This window comes from Emericellopsis atlantica, assembly GCF_019669845.1.
Source record: "Emericellopsis atlantica unplaced genomic scaffold F5Z01scaffold_35, whole genome shotgun sequence".
Lineage (NCBI taxonomy): Eukaryota > Fungi > Ascomycota > Sordariomycetes > Hypocreales > Bionectriaceae > Emericellopsis > Emericellopsis atlantica.
The window spans coordinates 151,437-174,330 of NW_025764737.1; the positions used below are offsets into that span (position 1 = coordinate 151,437).

Sequence of the window (22,894 nt, forward strand, 5' to 3'; positions counted from 1 at the left end):
GAGGGACCAAGAGAATATGGAAGAACTGCGTCTATCTATCATGTGGCTTCTTTATACACAGAGACCATTGCGGCCCGAGGAATTCTACCACGCCATGTGGGCTGGACTGCTGTTGGAAAATAGGGGGGACCCAGAGATGCCGAACGTGAACGCCCCGGGCGCCGCGAAACGTATCAATGGATGCGTTACCAGCTACACCAAGGGGCTCGCAGAGATCACCAAGGACGAAAAGAACCCCACCGTGCAGTTTATCCACGAGTCGGTGCGAGATTTTCTGGTCCGGAACGATGGTCTTCGCTCCATATGGCCCGAGCTCGGGGCAGACTTGGAAGCTCGAAGCCATGACAGACTTAAATCGTGCTGTCTAGCATATCTTGTCCATCAGGAGGTTAGTTCTAGCTTTGAGCGGCCTACCAGGAAGTCTCTGGAGGGGGAAGATCTCGATGAGTATGCACTCGACACGTCGTGGATGTTTCCCTTCCTCATGTACGTTGTATACAATGTTTTATACCACGCCAACGCCGCGGCCGACCTGGTACCCCAGGGACCGTTTATGGATAAGTTTCCTCTCCAGTTTTATGTCTCCTACTTGACATGTCCCGCCGATACAGATCTCCTATACATCCTTGCAGCATCGGGGTATGCTGCGCTCGTCCGTGCCAGACTCAAAGATCACCCGAGCATCGCTGTCCCGGGGTGGGAGGGGGAGTTCCCGATTACGGCTGCCGCAGCCAGTGGCGACAAAGAAATTATGTCGATGCTAATAGAATCTGGAAGAGATACCTTATGGGTCAATGGACACTGGCAGAGACACCATCCCGAAACGGCCGATCCTATGTACGTGGCATGCGAGAACGGCGATTTGACAACACTCCAGTGGCTCCATGCGAAGGGAATTGTCGTCCATGAAAGATATCTGCAGCCTGCAGTTGAAAAAGGCTATGACGAGATGGCTCGCTGGTTGATTGCCACGGGTGCGGTTACCGACTATGAAGACAATTACAGCAAAAGCACGCTGCTATCCGCTTTACAAAATAATTGCCTTGCAGCTGCGCGGCTGCTGCTTGAGCATGGCGTGCGCATCGACTCGAACGTCTGCCCGAATGAGGATGGTAACCATTTACACCATGTCTCGAAGAATCGGCACCAAATCCCTCTGGCAAAACTTCTTATTGAGCGCGGTTTATCTGTTGATTCGAGAGACGATGAGGGCCGGACGTTTCTATCCCATGCCTTCCAGGGGCCTTTCGATGAGCCTTGGGTGCGCTACTTACTCGATCGCAAAGCCAGTGTTGAATCCAGGGACGATTACGGTCGGACACCGCTTTCCTGGGCGGCAGAATATGGCGATGAAGCCGGAATCCGTTTCTTGCTGAAGCTGGGGGCCAAGACCGAGTCAAGGGACAACCACGGCCATACGCCGCTGTCCTGGGCGGCAAGAGGTGGCAATGAAGTTGGAATTCGTTTGTTGCTGGACTCAGGGGTCGATATTGAGTCTACGGGCGATCGTGGCCAGAGGCCGCTTTTCTGGGCTGCGCAACAAAGGAACGCGTCTGCATTGCGTCTACTCCTTGACCGAGGGGCTGATCCAAAGGCCAGGAACAATGGAGAACAAACGGCACTCTTTGGAGCTGCCCTTTCCGGACCAGAGCTATCAGTGGTTTACTTACTTGACGCAGGGTCTGATATTGAGGCCAAGGACCGCAGGGGTTGTTCACCGCTCTCGTTGGCTTCGAGGACTGGGAACGAGTGTGTAGTACGTCTATTGCTCGAAAAGGGGGCGAACATTGAGTCGACCAATGAAGAGGGGATGTCCCCCCTTTCGCAAGCTGCACGGTATGGATATCCCCAGATTGTGTTGCTGTTGCTCAAGCATGGAGCCAATATCGAGTGGAAGAACTGCGACGGCGATACACCGCTCATGTTAGCGGTATGTGGCCAGGCACTGAGTACGGTCGCGGTACTGGTCGAAAAGAACGCATCTATCACGCACGAAAACAAAAAGGGGCGGACGCCAATGGATGAAGCAGCCATATTTCCCAGGTTCGAATTGATCAGGCGGGTACTCAGGCCACGCACAGCCGACCAAGGGTCCAGCCTGGATGAAAGGGTCATACCAAGCCGACCTTTGCACAGAGGTCCGGCAAGTCAAGACACTTGATGATGGCTATGGACAGTGGATGCTGTCACGCTTCCCTATTTCTCCAGGATACTGCTAAATTTCACGTCTGGGCTCCATCCTACCACTCCTCCAACCACGCCTTGACAAACGAGCGGATGGCCCTCTGCGCGTCCTTGACAGCCCGAGGCGGCACGCCAGGACGTGTCTCGTTGCAGAACACACCATTCTCGTCCCAGTGGTGCACCGCATCGTCAATCAAGATCAAGGGCTCACTCGGCGTCGACTCGCGCTTGTCCTGGGACAGTGCATGCACACCCGCTGCGCGCCACGGATCCCACTCGCCATCCAACCACGCGAGGCGTGGATACGAAGCGTCGAAGCCTCCAAACTTGTTGATGCGGTCCGTGTCGGCCGGCTCCGATATGTTGAAGGCCGAGCGGCAGATCTCGGTCGAGTACTCCAGGTCGACGAGGCGCGAGACCATGGGGAGGATATCGTCAGGGACGCCCGATCCCGTCTGGAGGAATCCCCACTCGGTGCACACCTGGTACGGCCAGAGACGCCACGTCTGCGAGAGATCTGCCTGGGCATAGAATAAGGAGTCGGACGTAGTCTCGTAGTCGTCCTTGGACTGGGCGGCGGCGGCAGCAGTGTTCGGACGCTGGTACCCTACAAAGTTGAGCATGCGGTCGACAAGAGGGTCCAGCTGCTCCTCGTAGCCTGCCGCCGTCAGGAGTTCCTCGACAGTGGCGCGCTTCTCCTCTAGGTCGGGGTACATGTTCTCGTCGGACGAGATGGTCTCGCAGTAGCGGAAGAAAGCATCGGTGCTGATGGCAGGGTCCCAGTTGTAGCTCTGCAGGGCGGAGATGTCTCCCGCGACCGACGCGGCGAAATCAGCATCGTTGCTGATGTGTCCCATGCCAAAGAGCTGCTTGAGAGTGTCCACGTACTCGGCATTCTCCTTGTTCATCAAGATGTTGTCGACCACGTTGATCAACTTGCCCTGCGTCTCGCCACATTCGCCGGGACCAAAGAGTCTCGCGGCCTCATAGTACTCCCAGTAGTCCCAGATGGCCGCCGGCACACCGGACGAGGAGATGGCCGCGAAGAAGACGTCCGGATAGACGATGCGCAGGAATGCCACAAAGGCACCTGCGTAGGAACCGCCGTAGGCGATCCAAGGGACTTTGTCTGGGCTGAAATCCACGTCTTCCAGACCCTCGAACTGCACGTTCTTGGCAAAATAGGCCGTGTCGGCCAGCGCCTGCTCCGTCGTCAGGAAGCGAAGATTCTCCGTCTCAAAGTCGGGCGTGGGGACACTGCTGCCGTAGTAGCGGTGCTCGAGGATGACACCGATACCGTTTGTGGCCTTGGCCACCTGGTGCACTATGCCCTTTTGCAGAAAGGGGAGGCGGCCCTCGCCGCTCGTCTCGCCTGCGCCGAGGACAAAGACGGGTCCACCTGGCTTGTAGTACTGCGCATCGAACCAGTAGCGGAGGTTGAATGTGTCGTCTGAGTGTGGCTCGTACATCGACTCGTTGTGGAAATGGTCAATGGGCACGGAGAGGTTGTACTCGGGGTACGTGGCATCCGCTGCCGCCCTCGACAGCAAGCGTGCAGTAGAGGAGGATTGCTGGGCCAGTTTGCCAAAGGGAATGGGCAGTCCCTGCAGTGCGCACACTGCTGGGAGCACCAGAGAGACGGCTGCCGCTACGGTGGCACGCATGTTGCCTCTGGAGTCTGGTGATGCGACTGGACTTGCGATGTCTGGAAGTTGAGTATTTGCAGAGCAATCGCGCTCGCCTTGCGCAGAGCTCTCGGTGAGGCTCGTTATATATGTGACCTAGAGGCAAACAAAGATACCAATACTCCGCACGAGCTTGTTGAGTCCCATGTAACGTCGACGCTGGCCGGTCGTGTGATTCATGTCATTGGTTCGACGCGCCCAAGTCGCCGTTATCAACCTTCCGGTTTAGGCAAGTATCAGGACGTGCAGCCGGATCATCACAATGTTTACTTACCTAGGTTGGTGTAGGACGTCAAAAGTACCCTGAAGGGTTCATGGTGTTTTGCACGAGTGATCTCTTGGAGGATGTGGACTTGGACGGAGGACCAGCGTCGCACTGGCAGCAGACTGCCATCTTTCCACGACTACCCTGTACAAGATAGCTGCTTTTTCTCTCATTTCTTTATATAGCCACTGTAGAAATTGTGTGGCGTTTTGCAATGCATTGGAAGGCTTCTCAATTCTATACGTATTCCTAATTCACTATTTTGGGAAAACCAAGCGTCTTTATTCAACTGTTTTGGTGTTAACAGTTTTATTGCTGTGTGACCTCATGTTCATTAGAATTGAAGACTTGTTGCTGCAACTGGGATGAAATTAATACCGAGTCTCGCGCATTACCGTGTTATAAATATCATGGCAGGAGCAATACCAAAGATCAGGCAGTCTTTATCTCCCGGGTGGCTGCTCACTAGCAAGGGGTGACAGACACTAGGGTCGGGCCATGGGCGGCGTGGCAGAGGCTAAACGGGGATCCAGATTCCAGTCCCGTCGTGGACTTCTCTTGGATGAAATGAATTGTATAACGTTCTTGACAATATAGCTTTCTTACTTGGGGGAATCCTTAGAGGCTTGCAGATGATCGTCGAGCTGCTGCAAACTTCAGTGGAGGGTCGTGTTGACACGCTCCATACGACAGATGTGATGGACGGATTCCAGGACAAGCTGTACAGCGTTCACGACAAATACGTCGCAGACGTCGATCACGGCAGTTCTTTGGTGGAGGATCTCACTAAGGACCGCAAATTGCCGCCGGATACCGCCCACCAGGCTTGGTGAACGAAAGTGAACTGTACTTATTTGATCACTCCGGAGGTTGAGCGTTGATTCTGACTTCCACGGTCATGGCGGTCAGCGAGGCTTTCGATATCTCGATGGAGGATAGGAAGACAAGGCGGTAGACAGGGCAGCTGAAAGACTGGCACAGGTGGTACGTTATTCAGAGATACATCTTTCTTCATTCTTCAATACTTGTTTTAGTATAGACTAACATAGCCTTAGTAGATCAAACACTCTTCCTCTACCAGAACACTCCTGGCTACTCTTCTAGTCACCATCAACGATGTCATACGATCTCTGCCTTTGCCGGCACCATCACGAAGGCTCATCCGCCGCACCAAGCGATTCGACCGACGGTCCGACGGTACCGTCATGGCCAGAATGAGTCCATCACTACCAAGTCGGCGACAAATCGTCACCACATATCCCCCACTGCACGCCCTTCACAGGATCGGCTACGGCGGCAACTCTAAAGGCAAGATCACGAAGAAGAAGACCAATGCGGAGTGCCAACTTAAGTGATCCTGCGGTCTTGGGGCCGGATGGGGCCGATTCTACTCCACTTCGGCCTCCGTGCCGCGTAGTCCTCCGATCCGATGCCGGAGACGGGGATGCTCCTGACGCACCCCGCTTTTGCTCTGCCTGAAAGAAGGGGATCCACCTCCGACCTCGGTACAGCTGCGAGGGCAAGCTGCATAAGTGACATCACCTCGGGACAAGCTACTGAGAAGCTCTGATATTACTGGTCGCGCGATCAATTGATCCTCGCGCCTCGAGGCGGCATCGAAGTGGTACTTTGTGTATTTGTGACACGGCTGGGAAGAAATTTCCAAGGACTGGCCTTGAGCAGTTGGGCAGCAGCTGTGGATTCTCGAAACTGGCCCATTTCCTAGCGGCGCCGAAACCCGCGCGCACAGCCTGGGAAGACTGGCTGATCATTGGTTGAATGAGGAAGAATTTAGTGATGAGTGGAGACTAGCTCCAGTCCGTGACCGCGGCTGTTTATGGATATTAAAATGGGTCCTGCCGCACTGGTGCGAACGCTGTGCTCTGGCGCACAGCATCGTGACCTGGACAAGTGTTACATGACGAACACTTCTGGATGGTTACTCAAATCCCAAATGTCAGCTGCGGCACGGTCTGAGAAACATCGACTCATCATCAAAAGGTCCGAGTGCAGCACAAGTGCAGGACAAGGAGACACGCATCTGCTCATGACCTGCTCGTTTCATTCCCGAGACCCGACTGCCCGCCGCTTGAGTCTTGACTAACCTGACCAGGCACCTTGTGGGTTCGCGCTGGTCGAAATTTGTCAATTGATCGCCTCTTATAGCGCCATTTCACTGGAGTCTCCGGGGTTGAAGCCGCCGGACCGGTGGGGAAACCACAGCTAATAAATGGGAACGCTCGAGTGTCGACGCCGGATCGGATCTTTTGCGCCCTTGTAAAACTTCTTTCTCGTCTTGGACGCCTTTTAAATGCACCGGGTCCCTCCCATGGTGACGTGACTTTCGTCGAACTTGTGTTCTTGAGCCGTGCCTCTGTCTGTCTTTCTTCAGTAAACGGCTGTTGTTCTCTCGTCTCAGACGTGACATGTCTCACATCTTGGTAAAGGCGTGCCATTAGAACCATCACCATCTCTCCAGACAGACTGTACTTCTTCCCATAGACATCATGGTCGACCTCGAAAAGGCAGACTCGCGCAGCGCCGAGACCGCCCTCACCGTCTCCTCCTCCTCCGATCCCTCGAGCCCGCGTCTGCAGCCCATCCGCACCAACCAGTCGTACCGCTCGGTCCGCTCCCAGCGTCGCATTGACGGAACGGACTACCTCGAGAACCTCGAGCAAGCCCTCACCCCGGACCCGACGCTGCTGCACGCCGACCACGATGGCCAGGGCATCACCCACACCCGCACCGCCGCCAGCGCAGCGACCAGCATCGCCAGCCGACCACCCGATTTCGAGGTCATCTTCGAGGACGATGACCCCGAGAACCCGCGCCTCTGGCCCCTGTGGTACCGGGTCTGGGTACTCTTCTGCCTCGCCTACACCGGCTGGGTCGTCGTGCTCTACTCGACGAGCTACACCTCCTCCGCGCCCGGCCTCATGGCCGAGTTTGGCACCTCGACGACCGTCACCACCCTCGGCATGACGACCTATCTGCTCGGCCTCGCCTGTGGCAGCGTCGTCCTCGCGCCCATGAGCGAGCTGTTCGGTCGCCGCATCGTCTACCTCATCTGCCTCGTCGCCTGGGCCGTCCTCGTTGTGCCCTCGGGCGTCGCGCAGAACTTTGCCACCATCCTCGCCTCCCGCTTCTTCTGCGCCTTCTTTGGCGCCGTCATGATCGCCAACTCGCCCGGCACCGTCGTCGACCTCGCCCACCCGGACTACCTCGCCTTCACCCTCTCCATCTGGTCCATCGCCCCCATGAACGCGCCCAGCACCGGCGGCATCATTGGCGGATTCGTCTTCCAGAGCCTGGGCTGGCGCTGGAGCAACTGGATCATCCTCGCCGGGGGCGGCGCCGGCATCGCCATGATGGCCACCTGCAAGGAGACCTACGCGCCCACCGTCCTCAAGCGCAAGACCGCGCGCATCCGCAAGGAGACGGGCGACGACCGGTACTGGTGCCAGTTTGACCAGCGCGTGTCGACATGGCATCTCATGAAGACCAACCTGTCGCGACCTTTCATGCTCGCCGCCACCGAGCCCATCCTCTGGTTCATGAACCTCTGGATCTCGCTCGTCTACGGCATCCTCTACCTCTGCTTCGTCGCCTACCCCATCGTCTTCCGGCAGCACCGCGGCTGGTCCCCGGGCATCGCCGGCCTCGCCTTTGTCGGCATCGGCATCGGCACCCTCCTCGGTATCTTCAGCGAGCCTCTCATGCGCCGCCTCATCAACGCCCCCTGGCAGCCGCGCGACCCGCGCACCGGCAAGGTCGCCCCCGAGGCCACCGCCCTCGTCATGGCCATTGCAGCCATCCTCACCGCCGTCGGCCAGCTCGCCTTCTCCTGGACCTGCCTGCCCATCACCATCCACTGGGCCATTCCCATCGCCATGGGGATCCCCTTCGCCATTGGCAACACCCTCTGCTTCATCTACGGTGCCAACTACATCGCCGGCGCCTACGGTATCTTCTCCGCCAGCGCCCTGGCCGGCAACGCCGTCGTCCGCTCCGTCTTTGGCGGCACGCTGCCGCTCGCGGGGCCCAAGATGTACGAGGCGCTCACGCCGCAGTGGGCGGGCACGCTGCTCGGCCTGCTCGAGGTGATTATGATTCCCATCCCCTTTGTCTTCTGGCGGTATGGACACAAGATCCGCGCCAAGAGCAAGGTGATCAAGCAGTTGCGCGAGGAGCAGGAGCGCATCGACGCCAAGAGGGCGCGCTGGGCGATCAAGCTGGAGAATAGGGCGCAACAGCAGCGGCAGCAACAGGAGGATTTGTCTGAGAAGACTGTTGGAGAGAGTGAGGCGGTGGCTGCTGTTGGCAGCAAGGAGGACTGAGCTTCGCGTGCGCGCACGCATATGCATAGCATGGCGTTTGGGGGTTTGGATACCATTGAATTCGGCTGTCGGCGCAACGATTGTTAGATCATTTCTTGCCTGTAAAGATTAACTTTAATAATAATAAAGTCATTATCATGAAGCAGACGCGTTGCGTAGTATGTCCATTATGCTCGTGACGCTGTCCTCTGTCGAATTGTCCAGAATCACCGTCTTCTCCTTGGACTTGAGTCCGCGGCGGAGATGGAGACGTGCCTTGGGTACCCCGAGCACATCGCTGAGCAGTTGGATGACAGCCTTGTTGGCTTCGCCGTCCTTGGGCTGAGCCGCAATGGCAAGATGGATAGCAGATGGCGTGATGCTGACGATACCCTCGCGCGCGGCGCTGGCGTTGGGCTTGACGAAGAGCTGAAGACTGATACTTCCGAGCGCAGAGCTTTTCGAGCTGATGAAGCGGACTGCTGCGGTGGACATGACGTTGTGTTTGTTGGTCAGATGTGAGGTGAGCTGGCGAAAGCTCGGGGTTGTGGGATGGCAGGTCCCGGGTAGGCAAATCACTACTGACGTCGGGAAGTGGATCCCCAACTTTTCCTTTGACGCGCGATCAATGTCCATCCATCTCGTCGCCTCACCTTCCATTCAGCCTGACCACCAGGCACCACTGGCCACTCTCGCTCGTCTCACCATGTCAGTCGCTCCTACATGATCCCCAGAACATCTCGACGACCCATCCTTCGGTCTTTTCCAGCGTCCACCACCACAATGGCGTCCGCATACGCCGTGCTCAACGGGCCGACGTCCTCCCACGCCAACGCCGCCTCTACGAATCAGCAACAACAAGAGCCAGCTCCATTCACACGCACAGGACTCTCGCGCTGGTCAGTCTTACCGCCGTCACAGACCCTCCCGCCCGTCTCCCAGATCAAGTCCCTCCACGTCTACGACTTCGACAACACCCTCTTCAAGACCCCCCTCCCCAACCCGTCCCTCTGGCAGGGTCCCACGATTGGCATCCTCACCAGCCAAGACACACTCGCCAACGGCGGCTGGTGGCATGACGCCCGCATCCTCACCGCCACCGGCGAAGGCATTGAGAAGGAGGAGCCCCGCGCATGGGAAGGGTGGTGGAACGACAAAATCGTCGACCTCGTCCGGCTGAGCATGAAGCAGCCCGACGCCCTCACGGTGCTCCTCACCGGCCGCGCCGAGAGCGGCTTTGCCGAGCTGGTCAAGCGCTTCGTCAAGGCGAAAGGGTTGGAGTTTGACATGATTGGCCTCAAACCCGTCGTCAGCCCGGATAGCCTCCGCTTCGTCTCGACCATGCACTTCAAACAGCTCTTCCTCAACGCCCTCATGGAGACCTACAGCCAGGCCCTCGACATTCGCATCTACGAGGATCGACCCAAACACACAAAGGGCTTTCGCGACTTTCTCGCCGAGTACAACCGTCGCCAGGCCGAGACGCCCACCCGCGGACCCATTGCCGCCGAGGTCATCCAGGTCGCCGACACGAATCGCTCGCTCGACCCCGTCGTCGAGATCGCCGAGGTCCAGCACATGATCAACGCGCACAACGCCATCGCGCAGCGCGACCCGGGCCGCAAGCGCTACGTCATCAAAAAGACCGTCTTCTTCACGAGCTACATCATTGCCCAGGAGGACTCAGATCGCCTCCTCCGCCTGGCCAACATCCCCGCCAGCCGGGGCGACGGCACTATGCTCTTCCACGGCAACAATATCCTCATCTGCCCACGGCCCAACACACCCGCCCATCTCGTCCAAAAGGCGGGTGGCATGGGCGCCAAGATGAAATGGCAGCTCACCGGCTTCGGTACCTACCACGACAGGATCTGGGCCGCCTCGCTGCAGCCCGTGCCGCACGACGCGTCCTACCACACCGACCACCACGTGCCCATGGTCGTGCTCGCGCTCAAAAAGGGCGCCAAGCCCGCCGAGGCAAGTAAGATTGACCGCTGGACGCCCGTGTCCGTCGAGGACGCCATCGTCTTCGAGACCACCGTGGGCGAGAAGGTATCGCTACGTATCGAGGCGGAGGGCGGGGCTGATCACGGACACCGCGGTTCGAAGCGCAAACAGCGGGAGGAAGAGTCCAGCCCTGGTGAGTGGCCACGACAGGGTCCTGGTCACAATGCGAGGGGCCATCACACATCTGGTCGCGGAGGTGGTGGCAAAGCGGGTGGCCGGGGACATCAGAACCGCGGTGGCGGCGCCAATAAGGGCGGCAACCAGCGTGGTGGCCGGGGACGAGGACGCGGCGCGGGTGGGGGGTTCAACTACCGATCGCTGGATGATGTAGGCCGCCACGGGAATGATGGTTATGCGCAGAGGAGAGGCGGAGGAGGCAACGGGGGCGGTCGTGGTCGTGGGCATGGCCATGGGCGAGGCGGCGGTGGTGGACAAGCCGGGGGCCAAGATGTGGGAAGCTATTACTGATGGCTTGTCCTTTGTCGTTAGGAACCCGAGGGCTCTCTCTTTGACTGGCGCGGAACTCTTTTTTGGAACAGGACCTGGCTATAGTAGTGCTTTTGGCATAGATCGGTGCCGGTGTAGGCTTATACCCCAAGGCGTCACGGTAAAAAAAGGGGGGCAAGGCGGCGTTAACAGCATATACCGGAAGTAGATTTTGATATTCCCTCTAAATCGGTAGATGGTTTGTTTTATCTTATTATTCTATGTTTTTTTGTTGTCCCTTCTTAATCTTCCTCCTCCTCGCTGCTCTCTTCCTCATCTGCATTCTCCAGCCACTCCACCAACACGCGACACTTCTCCTTCAACCCTTTCAGTCCTTCGCTCTCCTCTGCCCGCTCGTCCGCCCACCAGCCGAGGATACCTTCCTCCTCGAGGACGTCCTCTGCATACAGCTGCTGCAGCAGCGCCGCCAAGATGGTGCCCGCCCTAGGGTCCTTAACATGGAAGAGCGTGCGCTGCGTGAAGAGTATGTATTCCACCTGCTCTGCCTCTTCACCACCGATGCCAACCTCCTCGATGAACTTGGTCGCGCCCTTGCGGGTCTTGAGGGCTTTCTCGGCGGCCTTGGACGGCTCGAGCGAGCCGTACTCCGGCGTGAGCAGTTCGGCAGCGCGGCGCGCAAAGGCAGTGGCAACGGCCTTGCGCATCATCAAGTCCGACGCGTCGTTGGCGAGACGCAGGCCCATGAACTCCAGTTTGGCCGCGTCAAAGTCTCCGCTTCCGCCTCGCAGAGCGTCGAGAATACCATGCACCGCGTCGCTGTGGAAAGCACCTCCGCGGTTCGAGTCGTCGGAGGCGAAAGAGGACAGTCTCGAGCGCGAGGAGGCAGCGTCGGCAGCGAAGCCTCCTGCGTCCGAGTCCGAATCGTCGTCGATCTCTGACGAGAGCGTGGAGATGGAGGATTGTGAGAGATTTAGATCGGCAATGTTGTATAGAAGAGACTTTTGGAGACGTGACGGATCCTCGTCATCGTAGTCTTCGTCTTCGGTCTCGTAACACACGTCGACGAAACGCGCGGCGTTGGCGTTGGGGCCAAGGAGTTGCGTGTCCTTTGCCACGGGCTCGCTGGACGCATTGATGGTCGAGAGTACCGTGCCCTTGGAGAGTGTGATGTCGTCGGAGATCTGAACGCCAAACGAGAAGAGGCAGCCCTCGGTGACCGAGCAGTTCTTGCCCACCATGGACGTATCGGCCAGAATGGACTGCTTGACCACCGAGTTGGCCCCGATCGTCACGTCGTTCCAGAGATAGCAGTCCTCCAGCACTACGTTATCTCCAATCTGGCAGTCTTTGCCGATGATGCAATTGTTGATCCGGCAGCCTTTGCCAATCGTCGTACCCCTAGCCACGATGGAGCGAGTCACCACGGCGTCCGGCGCCGAGAACGCACCGTCCTCCATGCTCAGCGCGCCATCGTAAAGCGTGTATGAGCCATGAGAAGAGGTGTTCTTATGTGGCACAAATGGTGCCGTCCACCCATCAATCACGTCACTCGACACGGAGTCGTACATTTGGAGGTTGCTTGCTCGGGCAGCATAGCCCTCCTCCAGAACCTCCGCGTAGATCATCTTCCCGTTGAGTTCCCAGTCTTTGAGCACGCCATGCAAGAAGTTACGTCTTGGTAAGTCGTAGTCGAAGCTCTCCGACCATAGAGCGAGGACGTCGGGTGTGCAGATATCTACTTGCGCATCGATCAAGTCGGCCCTGACCTCAAAGTCCGTGGACAGCTCGTCCGTAATGGCAGGGTCGAGGGTCAGGTAGTGGTCGCTCTGGAGGGGTGTGATCTCTTCGTAATGCAGACACCTCTTGTTTCGTGAGTCGATTGTGAATACCGGTGTGATCGCATTCGTTTTTGTCCCGTGGCTGCCGGGCCCACCACTCCGCAGGACCATGGTCATGATGTTCGCCGCGCTCTCCTCTCGTCGTTTCCTGTGCGCAGCCAGAACCTTGTCGAGAACCAAGTTGGACACCACATCGCCGTGGACGAGGAGGAAGTCTCCATCGACGAGCGACCGCTTGTCCATGTCGCGCAGGACGTCACCGATTGAGCGCGCATCCGACACGCGCACAAATTGCACCACCGAAAAGGGACACGATCGGGACGCTGTCGACCAGCGCGAACGGCTGACGTAGTCTTCGACCTGCTCTGTATGCGCGCCACAGTAGATATAGACCTCGCTCACGCCGTTCATGGCCAGGAACTCGAATGTATACTCGATCAAGGGAGTGTTCGCTAGTGGAAGGAGACACTGCATGCATTAGCCATAAACCTTTGGAGTAGACGGATCGAGGCGAAGCGCACTCTTGGTTTCTCGATGCTAAAGGGTCGATATCGGTCTTGGAATGAGTCTGCGAGTACGACAGCTTGGAGGACGTCTTCGCTTTTGCTCTCGCCGCCGCCACCACCGGCTCGTGGTTTCCTGCCCTTGGCAGAGCTGGCACCGCTCTTGCCCTTGGACGACATGGTGTACTGTGCGGGGGCCTGAAGCTGCCTCTCTGCGTGTCGGAGTGCTCTTGGAGTCGTGCTGCTCAATTGGGTGGACGTGAGGTTAAGAATTGTCCTCGTGTGGTGTTGTGAGCTTGTGACTCAACAGCAAAAAGTCGCTGCTCGGTGTGGGTTCGGTGAGGGACACAATGCATCGCGGGGCAGGCGCGGGGCAGATTGTTGGGCTACCCTGTATCGCTCCAAGAAGTAGGTGCATGAAGCAAAGGCCGATCCTATAGTATTGGCCCTAATCATCTATCATATCGTACTGATCCGCTTGGAGGTGAGGAATATGGAGCTTATCAGAGATCTTTTGATCGTTTCTGTTGAGCTGTGCTGAAATGAAGCGTCTGCTGCAACAATTATTCCCCCATTCTCATTGCAATGCAATCAAGCCACCATTGAGGCATTCCATTTTCACGTATTCGTACAGGCATTCAAATCAATCTTGCACAAAAACTTCACAGTGAACCAGGGAAATATCCCAAGATCACATTATACAAGAATCGGTACAACTAGTCGCATCATTACGCCATAATGACCTACCACTTGGCTGATAGACCGGCGATCGCTGCAGTCCCAGGCCAATGCCGCAACGCGGATTGTGTGCCCTGGACGAGAGTTAATGAGCCTCAAAGCCAGGGCAGAAATACTCATGGTAAAGTTTTGCCCGCAAGACCATTGGAGTATCGCTTGAACGGAAAGCCTCACAAATTCCACAGCATTTGTTGGGCTACTAGGCTGATTGCCCGGCTAGATCCGAGTGACCCCAAATCCATTATCCATTCCTGGCGTGGAGCTGAGCATTCCTGTGAGCAATCCATCATTTGGTGACCAACACAGGACCTCAGTGATGAACTGCTCTCATATCTATCCAATCCAATAAATTGAACCCAGCTGAACCCTCGGATGCGCCCAGTGAAGAAACGTGAAAGATTTGTCACGAATAGTTGGTCAAGCTGAGTTGCGCTCCGGTAAATTTCGCATCTTGTTCCCTTCGCTTGCGGCTTATGGCGTGAGCCGCGTGACACTATCGATCGCGGCTTCTCCGAGCACCAAGACACCACGCTTCGCCCTGCGTACACTCCGGTCCAAGCGCAAGCTTATTTGTAAGATAGCTCAACCGAGTTTGCACATGTTCGGAACGCGTACTATCCCTTGCCATAAGCAGAAAATCAGTATTCGCGTGGTGCTGAGACAACCAGATACTAAGGTACGTACCGTAAAGCAAGTCTTACACGAACAGGCCTTTGATGATTACTATTACACGTAGTACGGATACATAGAGGTGGGAGGGTGGTAGGCGCGACGCTTAAAATACGGCGCATGGGGCTCTCTACCAACTTGGCGGCTGGCCTCGAAACCTTGTGCCACAAACCCAGCTCCTTGGATCTTCCTGGGCTGGAACTCCCCATAGAGAGCAAAGAAAAGAAAAGTCTTTCGCATCCTCCATCGGTATGGTGGCTGTGCCGCGCGCAGCCGGATAAATTGATGCGCAACCTTATCCATAGGCCTGCATCCCCCAAATGTGATTGTTGCAACGCATGTTCGTGAGAAAGGATGGCGAATTGCGTCGCAACTAGTGAAAAGTTTAGCCAACAAGCATTCGTCGTCCAACAAACACATAACGCGCCGAACCCTGTCAACTTGGGCACGGGTCTTTTTATCACGGCTTACCATGTGTTCGGGGCCGATACCTTACTCAGGTAATGGCGTGACTGGGCGTCGACCCTGACAGCAGCCGACGCGCCAACAGCAGCCACGGCGTTGGAGGGGGGGATCAAACGCAAAATACACAATTGCAATTCGCGGCGATGGAACATCGAGGACGTCAGCTCTACTGGCGTACGGTGTGATCCGGGTTACGACAAACAGTCCATGTCAGCTTCAGCTGGCGTCTGATATTGACACCTCCAGTCCAGTCGCTCTGAGAGACGCTCTTATTAGCGAGCGACTGGAGTCACTGGACCCCCACTACGGCGGTCGGCGACGGCCAGAGCGCTGACGACTCGCCAACGCGCTCAATCCCTCATTCGGTCGTTATAATACTTTTTAATTATACGACACTGTGCATGCCATCCAGAGCTACCCGCCCCACAAGGGTACGCAGCCGGCTGGCCGCTGCACGAGGTTGAGTAGATCGATGGACGGGTGGGTTCTCGGGCATCTCAATCGTGGCTTACAGGTGCCGTCGTGGCTATTCAACGCCAAAACCGGCGAGGTGAAAACTTTGGCAAACCTGCTCATGTACATGGTCACTCTGGGGTCTGGAATCATCTTGCGAATCATACGGTACCAAGGATGAGCAGTCACCGGCAAGAAAAAATTCTTTTGCTATTGCTTTTCTGATGAGTCCCTGCAGGCGAGAGCGGCGAGAAGCAGGTGCTGAAGCCATCCCACAGCACATGGCATTGCAGCTCTACAGTACTCCGTACGTACACTCGACCAGGCGACATATCTCAAACTTTCCCCCAAAAGCCTCGATGCATTCCTCAGCGGTGTCTCGTCTACAGTAGCCACCGACTCACCTAACTCGAGCCTCGGAGCGACTGACAAGTCGGAGCCTGAATTACCCACCTGCCTTACCTAAATTAACAAAAAACACTGGACCCACCTTCCGCTTCTTCCCATCATCACGGAGCAGTGTGCACACCAGCAGCAAGAGCCAAGAACCACCTCTCACATCTCCACCTTCCGCACAGTGAGCCGCCGGTGGTCTCCTCCCTGTACCATATCCAGCCCATCCGTCCAACAAACTTCGCCCGTTCACCACCAACCCAGCACTAGGCCCTGGAATTGACTTTAGTCGCAACCCATATCCAGAGTCGCGCGCGTGTGCTCAGCAACCCGTGTATATCTGTATCATCTTATCTACTACTTAATTTGGAAAGCCCCGGTGCCCACGCCTCCTTCGCTATTCTTAATACCGGCGAGTCTCGAACATCGACCTCCACCTGCGAGCATCTCGCGATCGTCCCTGGACAGGACTGTGATCGACTGCGCACGCCCGTACCACCGAATCTTGTGACGCCTCATCGCAGTCGCCTCGGAAGATCAACTCTCCGACCGGCTCTTGCAACCCGCAGCGTCTACGAATTGCTCAAGGTTCGCCTGCTTCAAAGCTTGCTCACCGACGCCAGCAATGTCTGGAAACGACGTTCCGGCAGCCCAAACGGGCGGCAGCAATGCCAGCGAATTCGTATGTTTCTCTGAACAGCCCGCACTCAATTGTTGATTTCGCTTCTAATGCGCTGTCTTGTAGGTGCGCAAACTCTACCGGTAATACGAATCCGCCGACACGACAAACCGAGAGCCAGATCGCTGACATCATCGCAGTATGCTCGAAGACCCGTCGCATCAAGATGTTGCGCGCTGGGGAAAGGATGGAGACACATTTGTTGTCGTAGAGGTGCGTATCGCTTTGCGACGTATATCCTCCACCGACTGACCTGGTGCATATAGGGCGAGAAATTCACTCGATCCATCCTGCCGAAGCACTTCAAGCACAGCAACATGTCCAGCTTCATCCGGCAACTCAACAAGTACGATTTTCACAAGGTCAAGCCGTCCAGCGACAACGAGAACTCAGGGCTGGGCAATGTCCTTGAGTTCAAGCACCCATTTTTCAAGATCGACAGTAAGGATGATCTCGACAACATCCGACGGAAGGCGCCTGCCGCACGGAAACCCCAGGTCGCCGACGACTTCACCACAAACCACCACATCAGCGTCATGTCGGAGCAACTAGCCGCTACGCAGCAGCAGGTTCAGCAATTGCAAGAGCTCTACGCTGAGGTTGCGCAGACCAACAAGGTCCTGGTCAATGAGGTTGTGATTCTGCAGAAGATTCTCAATGCCCAGAAGCAGGCCTCGCACGAGATTGTCAATTACTTGGCTCCCTACGATGGACAAGGCAACAGCACAAACGGCGCCACTGCCACTGCGAGCAACAGTAACAATACCGCCATGATGAGCCAGCCGTTGACTACAAACGGACAAACCCAGGCGAGTGATGAGCCCGCAGTCCCCGAGCTGCGCAGGGCGCGAGAGCTCCTTTCGAGCATGAACACCAATGCGATTGCTGACCGCGAACTCGAGCGTCTCCAAAACGTGTATGGCTCACCCTCGGATTCTGGCGCCATGGTCACGCCTACCTCAATGCCCATGATGAGCGATCCGATGCACGACATCAACAGGTATCCCGTGTACCCTGTGGGCCAGACGGTCGGCATAGATCCGTTCCATTCGGACCACATCCACAAGATCCCGTATGCGGTTCCAAATGACCTGGCCGCGGGCGCGCTCGCCGAGGCCCCCAAGATCCAGGTCCCCGCGCCTACCTCGACAGGCGATAAGGGACCAGGTGCGACTGAGTGGGGGCCCAAGAAGCCCGTCGTCTTGCTCGTAGAGGATGATCCAACTTGCACCAAGATTGGTGTCAAATTCCTCAAGACAATGGGCTGCGAGGTGGAGCATTCGGTGAGTGCTATCCTGAATCGGCCTACTTGAACGTCCAGCTGCTAACAAAAGACAGCCGAACGGCGCCGACGCCTACAACCGTGTGCAAACGCACCCCGACAGGGACCGCTTCGACATGATCTTTATGGACATTATCATGCCCCATCTAGATGGCGTGTCAGCAACCATGTACATCCGCCAAACTCACCCTGCGATCCCTGTCATTGCCATGACATCCAACATTCGTCCCGAGGAGGTCAACGGTTACTTTGAACATGGCATGAATGGCGTGCTGGCCAAGCCATTCACGCGAGACGGCATGTGGAAATGCGTCCGCAGCAACCTTGGCCATCTTATGAAGAACCCTCCACTGGATGCCGACATTGGTTCCGGCGGCGGTTATTACATGGGAACACCATTCCTGAACACGCCAACCGCCATCAAGTATGAGGCCCAGACGCCGCCAGCACACAGTGGCCCGGGCTGGTCCCCCGGCCACATGGGCCAACCCTCGATTGGTTCTAGCCTCGATGTCGGCTATGGATTTGTGAACGGGGGAGCCCCGTATACCATGGCCACTGGTCAACGTGGGCCATTCCAGCAGCAACTGCATTCGGCCGAGTCGAGCACCGGCCGCTTGTCTGATGTCGAGAGTCCACCCGAAAAGCGCCAGCGGCTCAACCACGCGGGCAACTTCTAGTGGTTGGCTGAGCCATTGCATTCGGACGGCGAGGCGTTTGGAGTTTTCTCGGTTTCGGTGATCGAAGTCGGCAGTGTCAATGAGTGAATGATGGGGGTTTCGATGTGTCGTCGAGAAGCCCGAGGCGTTTGTTCATTATCTATCGTGTATTTTGCCGCATTTTGAACAGCTGCTGGAGCACGGTCTGGGTTGATGGAATCTGACGGATGGAAATTTGACGACTGCATATATGTCTGATGTATACCTATTTTGCAGTAAGGATGAATCCACAATATGGCCTGTAGTCATCGCCGCAGGACTGTTTCCTCTAGAGGCGGTCTCTGGTGATGGTGAAGCTCGAGGCTATCGACCCCTTGGAGGCGTCTTGCAGAGATACCACTAATGTACCGTGAGAGAGACCTCTGGACTGACGGGACTGACGTTACGAACGCAGAAAGCAGGAGGGAGTTGAAGTGAGGGATGTGGGCGGTCATCCAGCTTTATTAGCCCATCGAGCCCCGGACCTAGAATTCATCGAGACTCCTTGGCAGACTTGGCAGCCTTTCCATGGGCGGTCTCGAACTCAAGCGATGACGTGGTGTAGGGCCCCAACTGCCCTTAATTACCGTCACGTTGCACGATTGGATCCCTGGGGACGGAATAGGCCCGCGAGGAGAGGCATTGCCCACCGTGTGGTGGTACGTATGGGACGTGGTCAACGAGAGCGCTGGGAGATCTAGAACTGTCGATGAGTGTGGGACGGCGCGTTTCAGGCTCGTGGCCTCACAAGCCTCACGAGAAGGAGTCTGGTACGTACAAGTAGAATGAGGATTCTCTCCATGATTGAGCACACACACGCCCCTCCTGCACGATTGGGCTCTTCGTGGGCGGAATGTTGGTGGTGTAGCACTTGTACGTAGGGTGGTGACACAGAGCTCGATATTGGCGAAACGCGGAGTATGCTTGCTCTGCAACGTGCCGCGTCCACACGGCAAGTGCCCTGTGTACCTCCGTGAATATGGTTCGTATTTGAATACGCCGTCGGGGTTCTTCTATGGCATATACGTAGGCTATCGTTGGGCCAGGCCGCAGGTGTCAGTCGCGCAGAAGACGTGAGGTTTGCTGCCCTGCAGCCCTGGTTGGTGCTCAGTATTAGCCCAAGATCAACAAACATTTGGCAGAACAGAGGGTCTGCAATAGCTCGAACAACAGCCTGGCGATTCTCGCTCGGCTGTTCCCGCCAGACATCTTACTTTCATCGGAGATAGCAACATTGTTTACTTGGGAAGTTGGGAGCTCCGATCCCGAGAGTGCAGTGAGTTTGAAGACCAAAGGGCTCATGACATAACACCGTGTCAGCACAGTGTGAGATGCCAAATGGACGGTCCTCCATCATGTTGACATCTCGGCTTAGTGAGTCGAGAACAGCCATTCCTACCAGCAACTCATGTCCAAAATGACAGCACCGCCGAACGAATAAGTCGCGTCTCTCGCTCACAGCTCATCATGAGCTTCCTTACGCGTTGGTTCAGGAAGGTGCCGCGTGCGCCGCTGCATCCGCCACGCCAGTTTCCCACCCATCGAGGTCCACTGCTCCCCGTCCAGCAGCTCCTCGAGGAAGAGACACTCCCCAGATACTCTGCGGAGCATTACTATCCCGCACGTATAGGCGAAGTACTGGGCTCGCGATACCAGATCGTCAGCAAGCTTGGATTCGGGTCCACGTCTACCGTGTGGCTGGCCAGGGACCTCAAGTACGCTGCCGACAACGAACAATGTGAAGCCATCGCGGCAGGCTAACCTCGACAGCTCGAACCAACATGTCGCCTTGAAGGTCTTTGTGCTATCGCAAGCTGTGGGTGGTCCGGCCTCTCAGGAACTGGGCATCCATGCGCGACTGGCAAGCAGTCCCCAAGACCATCCAGGACGGGAGGCCATTCCACACATGCTAGGCCATTTCGAGGTGCCTAGTGCAGAAGGTGACCACCAGTGCCTTGTGCATCAGCCGCTGTGGAACAACCTGCAGACGTACTTGGACGAACCCCCCAATGGGCGTTTGTCCAAGGAGGCTCTCGCCAATGTGCTCTACAATGTCTTCAAAGCACTTGATTACCTTCACACGGAATGCCAGATTGTGCACACCGACATCAAGCCGGACAACATCATGTTTGGCTTCAAAGACGACGCTGCGTTGGAAGCCGTGGAGCAGGCGGAGGTGGACAATCCAAGCCCTCGCAAGGAAATTGACGGCCGCGTGGTGTATCGGTCCAGGAGACTCCCAGAGCCTCGCAACATTGGGCCACCGGTGTTGTGTGACTTTGGCTCAGCCTTGTCAGGACCACAGCTGCGTGACATAGATGTCCAGCCAGACGAATACCGATGTCCGGAGATGATTCTGGATATTCCTTGGGATAACAAGATCGATGTCTGGAACGTGGGGTGTATGGTCAGTCGTCACACATACGGCACGGTTCCAGGAACTAACTGATGTTGATGCTGCAGATCTGGGATATTTTTGAGGGAGAGCATCTATTTCGCGGCATAGATCCCGAGTTCAAGGTCTACCGCGGACGTGCCCATCTAGCCGAGATGATTGCAGTCCTGGGCCAACCGCAGCCAGGGCTCATCGACCGCGGACGACTCAAGTCCAAGTTCTTTTCCGATACATGTACGTGATCCTGACATTGTGGGATGATAGCATTGACTTATGAACCTGACAGACGAGTGGCAAGCTGGCAATGACCTTCTGCCGCCCACAAGCTTGGAGCAATTGGAGAAGCGTCTCGAAGGAAACGACAAGGAGTTGTTTATCGACTTTATGAACAAGATGCTGCAGTGGGCCCCTGAGGACCGACAGACCCCCGAGGAATTGATGTATGACCCGTGGCTGATGAGGCATGTGCGCGGGTGAGGCTTCAGATCGTCTGCGTTTGAGCATCGAGTGGTGCCGCTCAGCCCCACGGCGTCGCCGCCAGTCGAGCCTCACGTTAGGACCATGGGCTCAGAATCTCGAATAATGCCTCCCACGTGGTCTACAGCGCTGTAGTGCTGGCTGTCTCTGCCTGGTCAATTGATTCCAATTTGATCTACGAGCAACCGCTCTCTGTGGCCTCATCTACCAGCTTCACACCCTTCTTCTTGTCCTCCATCAGCCGTGTCATGGCATCGACCAAGCTGTCGGCAGCATCCTGTGAAGTCTGGTGATGGAACACCAGCCGTCCGTTCGAGAACGTTGTGACATTGTTCTTGGCGCAATACTCCACAAAGGCCGCCCCTGGAATGTCGACAGCCTCCAGATCCAGGACTACCATGTTCGTCTGCACAGGCAGAGCAAACTTGTATCCGAGGCTCGCCAGCTGTTCGCCAACGCGTCTTGTCATGGCGTGCACAGCTGGAAGCCTGGGAATGGTATAGTTCAAGGACTGGAGTGCGGCTGCCGCCATCATTCCTGGCTGGCGGGTGCCACCACCAAACATCTTCCTGTACCACTTGGCACGCGCAATGAACTTTTTCGACCCGCAGATGATGCTGCCCATGGGTGCACCAAGTCCTTTGGCCAGGCAGATGGAGAGACTATCAAAGCAGGCTGCGTAGTCTTTCAGCGACACGCCTTCTCCAGCCACGCCATCAAACACACGAGCAGCATCGAGATGCATGGCAATGGGCGGCGTCCCTTCCGCTACTGGGTAGCTTCGCACATACTCGGAGATGGCTTGTGCGTCTGCCAACGGGAGATACGTGCCGCTCAGCGTGTTCTCAAGGGCCACAACTCGGGTGGGCGGGAAGTGGACTAGATTGTTGGTCAGCCGTGACGCGGGCGAACCAGTATGGGAAAAGGCTGACTGTTGTCATCGGCAATCATATTCGCCTTGACATCTTCTAGTGTCAGATGCACGCCATTCTTGGGGTGCACCGCCGACACAGACGCCTGGGAGAAGACTGGCAACGCCCCCGACTCCCAGCACTGCACATGCGCCCGATGGTCCAGCAACACAGAGTGGGGAGGTTGGGTGAGATGTGTCCTCAGACAGATCTGATTGCCCTGCGTGCCGGACATGACCCAAAGCGCAGCCTCCTTGCCAGTGAGCTCCATGACCCGGGCCTCGAGAGCCTTGACCGTAGGGTCGCCGACTGGGTCGTAGATGTCGTCGACAAAGGTGGCGTTGAAAATGGCCTGCATCATAGCCGTCGTAGGAACGGTCATGACATCGGAGCGAAAGTCACGAGAGGCCTTTTCCTCCGCGGCTTGCCGTTTGGCAGCCATCTCGGGCGTGAAGATGGGGTCACTGTTGCTGATGCTGCCCATGG

General features: G+C 56.6%; 10 protein-coding genes across 10 annotated transcripts; 5 read left to right on the plus strand and 5 right to left on the minus strand.

The window, feature by feature from the left end:
* Positions 1 to 94: 94 nt before the first annotated feature.
* Positions 95 to 2,054, plus strand: F5Z01DRAFT_693967 (ankyrin repeat-containing domain protein; the record flags this gene model as incomplete). The annotated part of the gene is made up of 2 exons (XM_046266234.1): positions 95 to 1,930; positions 2,031 to 2,054. The coding sequence occupies 2 exons, from the start codon at positions 95 to 97 to the stop codon at positions 2,052 to 2,054; spliced, it is 1,860 nt and encodes a 619-aa protein (XP_046114493.1).
* F5Z01DRAFT_665895 (peptidase S28) lies at positions 1,893 to 4,205 on the minus strand. Its single transcript, XM_046264194.1, has 2 exons — positions 4,144 to 4,205; positions 1,893 to 4,086 (listed from the first exon to the last, which is right to left on the minus strand). Exon 2 carries the CDS (start codon positions 3,846 to 3,848, stop codon positions 2,241 to 2,243), a length of 1,608 nt encoding a protein of 535 aa, XP_046114494.1. The 5' UTR covers positions 3,849 to 4,086; positions 4,144 to 4,205; the 3' UTR covers positions 1,893 to 2,240.
* A 2,436-nt stretch (positions 4,206 to 6,641) lies between these two features.
* On the plus strand, positions 6,642 to 8,474 carry F5Z01DRAFT_677698 (MFS multidrug transporter; the record flags this gene model as incomplete). The annotated part of the gene is made up of 1 exon (XM_046265384.1): positions 6,642 to 8,474. One exon carries the CDS (start codon positions 6,642 to 6,644, stop codon positions 8,472 to 8,474), a length of 1,833 nt encoding a protein of 610 aa, XP_046114495.1.
* Positions 8,475 to 8,609: 135 nt separating this feature from the next.
* On the minus strand, positions 8,610 to 8,948 carry F5Z01DRAFT_677699 (uncharacterized protein; the record flags this gene model as incomplete). The annotated part of the gene is made up of 1 exon (XM_046265385.1): positions 8,610 to 8,948. One exon carries the CDS (start codon positions 8,946 to 8,948, stop codon positions 8,610 to 8,612), a length of 339 nt encoding a protein of 112 aa, XP_046114496.1.
* A 104-nt stretch (positions 8,949 to 9,052) lies between these two features.
* Positions 9,053 to 11,141, plus strand: F5Z01DRAFT_665898 (uncharacterized protein). The gene has a single exon (XM_046264195.1). It carries the CDS (start codon positions 9,177 to 9,179, stop codon positions 10,926 to 10,928), a length of 1,752 nt encoding a protein of 583 aa, XP_046114497.1. The 5' UTR covers positions 9,053 to 9,176; the 3' UTR covers positions 10,929 to 11,141.
* Positions 11,142 to 11,188: 47 nt separating this feature from the next.
* Positions 11,189 to 13,428, minus strand: F5Z01DRAFT_683819 (nucleotide-diphospho-sugar transferase; the record flags this gene model as incomplete). The annotated part of the gene is made up of 2 exons (XM_046265883.1): positions 11,189 to 13,213; positions 13,267 to 13,428. The coding sequence occupies 2 exons, from the start codon at positions 13,426 to 13,428 to the stop codon at positions 11,189 to 11,191; spliced, it is 2,187 nt and encodes a 728-aa protein (XP_046114498.1).
* A 1,036-nt stretch (positions 13,429 to 14,464) lies between these two features.
* On the minus strand, positions 14,465 to 15,459 carry F5Z01DRAFT_360413 (uncharacterized protein). Its single transcript, XM_046259292.1, has 3 exons — positions 15,127 to 15,459; positions 14,667 to 15,028; positions 14,465 to 14,606 (listed from the first exon to the last, which is right to left on the minus strand). The coding sequence occupies exons 1-2, from the start codon at positions 15,270 to 15,272 to the stop codon at positions 14,713 to 14,715; spliced, it is 462 nt and encodes a 153-aa protein (XP_046114499.1). The 5' UTR covers positions 15,273 to 15,459; the 3' UTR covers positions 14,465 to 14,606; positions 14,667 to 14,712.
* A 765-nt stretch (positions 15,460 to 16,224) lies between these two features.
* F5Z01DRAFT_360174 (stress response regulator) lies at positions 16,225 to 18,981 on the plus strand. Its single transcript, XM_046259289.1, has 5 exons — positions 16,225 to 16,648; positions 16,712 to 16,728; positions 16,786 to 16,858; positions 16,912 to 17,928; positions 17,984 to 18,981. The coding sequence occupies exons 1-5, from the start codon at positions 16,592 to 16,594 to the stop codon at positions 18,605 to 18,607; spliced, it is 1,788 nt and encodes a 595-aa protein (XP_046114500.1). The 5' UTR covers positions 16,225 to 16,591; the 3' UTR covers positions 18,608 to 18,981.
* A 1,111-nt stretch (positions 18,982 to 20,092) lies between these two features.
* On the plus strand, positions 20,093 to 21,497 carry F5Z01DRAFT_629136 (kinase-like domain-containing protein; the record flags this gene model as incomplete). Its single annotated transcript, XM_046261644.1, has 4 exons — positions 20,093 to 20,340; positions 20,396 to 21,032; positions 21,089 to 21,254; positions 21,307 to 21,497. The coding sequence occupies 4 exons, from the start codon at positions 20,093 to 20,095 to the stop codon at positions 21,495 to 21,497; spliced, it is 1,242 nt and encodes a 413-aa protein (XP_046114501.1).
* Positions 21,498 to 21,672: 175 nt separating this feature from the next.
* On the minus strand, positions 21,673 to 22,892 carry F5Z01DRAFT_683822 (pyridoxal phosphate-dependent transferase; the record flags this gene model as incomplete). Its single annotated transcript, XM_046265884.1, has 2 exons — positions 21,673 to 22,376; positions 22,430 to 22,892. The coding sequence occupies 2 exons, from the start codon at positions 22,890 to 22,892 to the stop codon at positions 21,673 to 21,675; spliced, it is 1,167 nt and encodes a 388-aa protein (XP_046114502.1).
* Positions 22,893 to 22,894: the final 2 nt, after the last annotated feature.